The sequence below is a fragment of the Halyomorpha halys genome, unplaced genomic scaffold (genome assembly GCF_000696795.3).
Source record: "Halyomorpha halys isolate HHAL.00 unplaced genomic scaffold, Hhal_1.1 Scaffold979.1, whole genome shotgun sequence".
Classification (NCBI taxonomy): Eukaryota; Metazoa; Arthropoda; class Insecta; order Hemiptera; family Pentatomidae; genus Halyomorpha; species Halyomorpha halys.
This window is the reverse complement of record NW_027104784.1, coordinates 492,584-499,883: the sequence shown is the minus strand read 5'-3', so window position 1 is coordinate 499,883 and position 7,300 is coordinate 492,584. Positions and strand designations below refer to the sequence as shown.

General features: G+C 28.7%; 1 protein-coding gene across 1 annotated transcript; it reads left to right on the top strand.

Moving 5' to 3' along the window:
- Positions 1 to 483: 483 nt before the first annotated feature.
- On the top strand, positions 484 to 7,077 carry LOC106687557 (E3 ubiquitin-protein ligase RAD18; the record flags this gene model as incomplete). Its single annotated transcript, XM_014431513.3, is given in 8 exon segments — positions 484 to 814; positions 894 to 972; positions 1,048 to 1,564; positions 1,894 to 2,037; positions 2,135 to 2,261; positions 3,432 to 3,492; positions 4,559 to 5,131; positions 6,582 to 7,077. Coding segments are annotated over 8 exon segments (1,791 nt in total). The 3' UTR covers positions 6,824 to 7,077.
- Positions 7,078 to 7,300: the final 223 nt, after the last annotated feature.

The window sequence follows — 7,300 nt, the reverse complement described above, 5'->3', positions numbered from 1 at the left end:
CAGAATAAAGTTATTTTTTCATTTCATTTCATAACTTTATAATCGTCTTCCCCTTGAACAGAAAGCCACAATAAGTCCAAAATAGGGTGATAATTCACCTAATAAAACAGCTGTCGAGGATAAGAATTGTAGTTTCCTCACACGGCTAAGGCTTACGAGAAGGGCATTCGGGATTAACTTCTGGAATTCTTTGATGAGCCAAATCCATAATCCCTTAACTGTGATTGTATTAGTGTATAAAACTAATATTGTATTTTGTAAACTACAATTATTCTTAAATTATTTCATTTTGTATAGGAAATTGTTTGTCTTTACTTTTCTGAATTCAAAATTGGTAATTACAACAAATAATTATTCTTGGAAATTTAAACCGCTCCGTTAAACTGAAAGGGAACACAACCGATAACCGAGTATTCTGGCTATAAGCATCATTCCCCATCATAATACTATTAAAAGAAAATTACTTCGACTTCATTAAAGTTTAATCTATAAGATGTGATTTTATAGTTACTAAGTTTAAGATAATTCAAACTTGAATCGATACTTTAGTCAGCAATCTTGTTATTTTCCCGCCAGTCGTCGAAATCAGGTTTCAACCATAAGGTTATGTTAGATTGAATATTGGATACCACTAATTTCTATTTTATCTCATAAACCGATGTTGATTGTCGTCAGTGAATCAAACTTTGTCAAATGCCAGTTCTGTTTTCACTTGAACCTATGTCATTGAATCTTTTTCATTTCTGTGCTATTTATTTACTTTAACATGAGTTTAACTACAACCAATTGGCCTAGTGAATTTTCTGAATTAAAGGTAGGTAGTATACACTACTATTCATTCATTCGAATTTCTTTTCTTTAATATCATACTCTAAATATTTTGATTTTTTTAGAAATTGGAAAGCATCCTACATTGTCCAATTTGTTATGAGTATATTAATACTTGCATGATTACATCGTGTTCACACAATTGTAAGTGATGTTGTCAGTAGAATTTGCAGTAACATAATTTTAATACATTTTTACTGACTAAAATTTTTGTTTCAGTTTGTTCAGTTTGTATTCGTAAGTATTTGCAGTTTAAAAATCAATGTCCAACTTGTTCAGAAGAGACGTATGCCGGTGATCTCAGAAAAAACAGACCTTTGGATGAGATAGTTACCATCTACACTGATGTCAAGGAACGCCTGTTGTTTAAATTACGCCTCATAAATGTCACTCAATCGATAAAAGGCTGTCAGACTGAGAACTGTAATGGTTTCGCATTGACACCTAAAAAATCAGAATCAGATACCAGTAGTGATAAAGACACACCAAAGAGTGAGAAACCTAAGAAAAAAGTTGTACAGAAGTTATTTAGTGAAAAGAAACCTCCTGAACCATTGGTTGTTGGGGGTCTTACTATCCCTACAATATTCCAACCGCGTAAAAGTCCTAAAAAGAATGTACCTGTGTCAAAACCAGAAACTAATCCATGCCCCGTCTGTAATGTCGATGTACCTGTTAAAAATATCAACTTCCACTTGGATTCTTGCCTTGCTGCCGCAGATCCGGCTGTCAAAAAGTAAGTTAATCTAGTTTTTACTTGTTTTCATTGTCAACTAATAGTTTAAATATATGCTTAGTTTTTAATATTAAATAATCTATGTTTAAAACTGGTGAATTAATTTATGACTAACTGTAGAATTATTTAGGAATATAATTTATGGTTTTCAGTGACAGGTATTCGTTACCATTTGTATAGTATTTTGTAAACAATAAAGTTGGCTATTGTTAAAAAAAATAGTAATAATTGAGAATGTATAAATAATATTAATCAGTTCTTTATAAGATAAACTGTACTTTTATTTCCTAAATTTTATCATTTGCTAGAACGAATGTTTTAATTTGTAGACCTAAGCCACCAGCAGAAAAGCGGAAGCCACTTACAAAGTTGGTGTATACTATGATGAAAGATAAGGAATTGAAAAAATGTCTAAAAGAACATGGCCTCAACACAAATGGTGACAGGAAAACTATGATCTGGCGGTTAAATAGGTATTTAGATTGTATTTATTACTTGATTACGTAATCGATTAAACATTCCGTAAACATTCCATAATCATTTAAATATTCACATTATTTGGATCTATAGGTACACAGTGCTTTACAATGCGGAGTGTGATTCTGAGCATCCTAGGCCAGTCCCAGATATATTAAAGCAGGTGGAACGGGAAGAGAGGGAAGAAAAAACCACACATTTATTTCAACCCCCTAAAAGTGTAAGAAATAACTTAAAATTTTAGTCTGATATTATTTCTATCCTTTTAATCGTTTACTTCTATGATCTTGTGATAAAATAATTAGGATAACTTTGATTTTGGCATGCCAAAACTATATATGTCTTCATTTCACTTTATTTCAACTAATGTAAAAAAAAAAAATTGCAATTGTAGTAGTGATTTACAAAAATTGCTATCTCACCAATGATACCAATAACTATTTTATTACATGGTATTAGAATTTATTTATAATCGACTCATTAATCAGAATTCCAGGGGCCTCAGCAAAAACTTTGTTCAAAGAAGTTTTCAGATAAAAGAGAGTTTTATTAATAAAAAAAAATAAATTAAACAACTTAATTAAAGATAAGTTTTTATTACCTCTAATTGCCTTAAATTCTTCAATTCTGAAATTAGTTGTTACAATAGAGCTTTGTAAGTAGTACTTATTTTATTGTATCAATTGTACACCTTCTTCATGGAGAAGTACAAACAAGATAAACATGTTATTAATTGTAAATTTAATGGAGTAGTTATTTTGTGTGAACTTAGTTTTGAGTAAAGCCTAAGTTTGATTTATAAAAGGGTGTTTGGTAATCTGTAATATTTTTTTTGTTATACCAAGAGATTGAATTTTTTTCAATTTAATCAGATTTTATCAAATTCATGAAAGTTTAAGAATTTATTCACTTTATAGAAGTTTGAATTAGTGAGAGTTGACTACTTCATTTCAAATTAGGCTGCTATTTAGTTTTTAAATTGGTTGGGTTATTCTTACCTGAGAAATGGCTTTATTGATAAAATTGTTCATTTTCAATTAAATATCCATATTATAAGATTTATATTTATTGGTTAACCTTGTTTCTTTACACAGTCAAGTTAAGTTTACTTTTATAACACCATGTCTTTCCTTTGTTGCTTTAAGCAGCCAGTACCTGAAATTAACTCCTCATTGAAGACAATTTCGTTATTAAATTCCCCTTCAGCCTTAGTCCATAGTTAGTCTTATAACTTACAAAGAAGATTGACTGTGGACTCCTAGAAGCAATATAGGAGCTCTGGAACAAGGAGAAGACAAACCACCACACCCTCTTATTATCTTTTATGATCGTTTTGTATTTTATGTTCCTATTCATTCAGTTTTTTTTTTTTGTTTTTTTTCTATTTCAGAAAGTAACAATCGATAAAAACACTGATCCAGAAGTAATTGAAAAACATAATAAGGAATATCGTAAGTAAATTATTGTATTTGATGAAAACTTTGAGGATGTTATATATGTTTTCATTAATCTTAGTTTTATAAGAATTTGTAGTACTCAAATAAAGTTTATTTTAAAATTATTAATTTAAGTAAAATCAAATAAATTCTTTAAACTGGTTCACAAATATATTGATGAATTGAGAAACTAAAGAATAAAAATGAAAATTTCATCATATATGGAAATGCAGTTTTATATTTTTGATCAATCATTATGTTCTTGATCTTGACTAACTGAAAGTTGGAAATCAATAACTAATTCGATGGCTTCAGATACTACTGGTACCATTTTTTAAATCATTTACTCATTTGCTCCAGTTTACTATTCTTGATTTTCTCACTCCTGGATGTCAGCACAAAACAGACATTTTGTACACCTTTGCCACCAATATTTTATATAGATTAAATATCTATAACGCCACTTGATTTTTGAAAAAAAAAAAAAAGTCTTGTGTCTGTTTGCTTTTTTATTCCTGCAAAGAATAGATAAAATAATATCTTTTAAAATATACTTATATTTAAGTCTATATTTGAATCATTTTGCTTTTAAATAATATTATTAATATTTTGTTCTCTTTAGTTCAGTTAAAACTATTATGATCCTCAGTGCTCCTTATTTTGTTACAAATAAAACCATCCATAAAAACCTAATAAATGTTCCTTATGTAACCGATCTACCCGAACCCGATATCATTCCTTCCATTATAAACTCCCTAACCACCCAAACCCACTAGTTTCTAACCTTGTTTCCACTTCCATTCCTGCCAATCCTCCGAGGCGCCTGAAATTACTTGTTGTATTTTATATACAGTTGTAAATGTCAATAAATAAAAAAAAAACTATTATGAAAATGAGTTTAGTTGATTGATTGAAAGAATAAACCTATTTTCTTTTGAGGAAGTATGTACGTATAAAGTACTTTGTTAAGGAGATTAGCTAACCCACCATTTTCTATTTAAACATATTATAAATTTTCTGACTTAATTCTATTTTTTTAATTTGTTGTGTTTGAAATTTATAATTATTTTTAATTTTGTAGTTCAGTCGAATAAAGATCACTTCAATGCACTGATTGAAGCCATGAAGAAGCGTGAAGGAAAGAATATAAAACCTTCAAAACCAATTAATAGGATAGATAGTGATGATGAAAGTAAGCCTGATAGCACTCCTTTGGTCGATGATCAGGAACCATCTACCTCTAAAGCTAGCAATGTACAGTGTGACATTTCTATTTACTCTCAAGTTACCACCATAGACTCCGACTCTGATAGTGATATGTTTGAAAGTTCTACTACAAATATTGAAGCTGATGTGCACCAGATCGATTGGAACAAGACCAAAGTCAATGAAGAAAACACTCAAGGAACAGAAGAACCTGCTAAAGAAAGTAAAGAGTTGGATGATTCTATCATGCAAGATGAAGATTCCAATTCCTACGAATCTGTTTTCCACAAGTCTGGTAAGATCAAAATATCCCCAATGAAAACCCCAATCGGCAAAGCACATGCCCTTTCTGCAAGAAAGAAAACTACAACACCCTCACAACTAAACACCTCATCTTCAAGTAGCAAAATGGAAAAAATGGTGGATGAAATTTTTGAAAAAAACGATGGTATGTTATTATTTGCTATCTTCTAATTAAAATTAGTAATATTGAATTTCATTTGAAAGATTATTTTCAGGCAGAGCTAAATTTAATAGAGATTTATAATTATATGTATTTAATGGAAAATTGTTAATTGACTCTGTGTGAAAAGATGATCAGGTTGCGGACAAAGATAACTCAAATAGTAAAAAAACTATGATGAATGAACGTTTTGTTCCATTTTGCAGGGCTCATCAGAGCCAGAAAAGATACAAACATTTAAAAATATGTAACTGAGTTTGAAAATAAGATGACATGAAATTCCTACTACGATTGACTTTAGTAATGGCTGTTATATTCTGATTATTAGCCTGAATCTAGGTTTTCTGCCTTAAGCTAATAGAGGGAATGCATGATCATTATTAATAAAATTTTAATACACTTTTTACTTCCAGAAGTTTCGTCTCTTTCGTCCCAAGACTGCCACAAGTTTTGTTTTTTTTTACTATTGAAATAATTTTTGACTGCACCCGGACCATGTTTCTTTTACAGATCTTATTTTAATATCGAATAGAAATTTAATATTAAATTGAAAATGTGTAATTTATGTTATTTTAAAATTCTTTTTTATCATAATCCCTAAATACTTTAATTCTTGATGAAAATATCAAATAATTGAGTAGTGACAATTTTTTGAGTTATAGGTTTTTTATTACCCTCCAGTGCCTGAACCATATTTTTAAGCTTCAGTATTGAGTTAGAATTGCAAAATTATCAATAATTATTGTTTTGTTTCAGGCAGAAACAAAAAAATTTTCACTTGTATACCTTGTCTTCTCACCCTTTCATTTAATTTTATTTGTTCTATATTTTAGAATCACAAAGAATAAATTTATTCACAATTCAAAATAATTTATATTAGAATTCATAATTATGAGAGATAGTTGACCGTGGACAACTTATAAAACACAAATAAATTGATGTAACTTATTTGTGTTTTCTTTTGACCGCACCCCCAATCATCTTCTTGTATAATTTATATTAGATATTTTGTTTAATGATTATAAATTACGAATTAATAATTTATCGAGTTGACCTCAAGTAGTTTTTTTTCTGATTTTAAGTGGTTATACGTTTTGTTCAGTTTTTGGCAGATTTATATTTACGATATCATTTTTTTTCTTTTGTGTTCTAATTTTTGAAGACTTATTAAAAATAAATTTGAAATTTTTTGTCCATTCATCCTATTTTTGCCTATTTCCATTTAATTCTTTGTCTATTTCCTATTTTTAAAAGTTTAATATTTATTGTAAAATCAAGGTCCCTGTTTTTTATGAATGCATTGAATAATGTTTTTTAAAAAAAAGTCTAATATTTGTAATTACTATTCTGAATATAAATTAATTTAAACATCTTATATGGAAATTATTAAATTCGACTTCAGTTTATTATTATTTTTTTTTGTATATTGTTTCAGATAAAATGTCTGTAGAGCTGGAGGAAGAATCAGATTCTGATGAAGATGATGATGATGATGAAGAATCAGAAAATGAAGAATTCCAGTTCAAAACTCCAGTGAAAAATTACGATATGTCACCTGAAATAAGCCCTATGAAAACTCGATCTAAGCGAAAATGTGCTCCTTCTACTGATGAAAAGAAACTTACTAGATCTGCCCGGCAGAAACGTGTAAAACGTTCTATTTCACCTTGTTATTAACTAAACAGAGATTGCTTTGTAATTTAATTAAAAACATTTTATATTGCTAAGGACAAACATTTTAATATTGATAACATCACTGTAATTTCTATCTACTATCTTACTTTTTGTTACTTGTGCCTTGTAAAAAAAATAAAAGTAACTTTTGTTGATGAATAGATGATAGCCAGTAGAGTTGTATATATATTATCATAGTGTTTATGTTTGTAAAAATATCACCTAGTGACAAATATAAATACTTCTTTGGTTTTTAATTTGTTCTGTTCCTTGTATTATTATTGTTTAGTTTGTAATTTTCCCTCTGAATGTTGTTGTATTGAAAATAGGTTTTTAGGCTTAAATAGATTATAGTGAAGGACCACCAATTTTGAAATAAAACATTAATCTAAACTTTGTTGGGAATATTTTTCACACTTCAAAGTAAATGGTGGGAAATATATTTATTAATTATATATTAAGGTTAATGGGATATATACC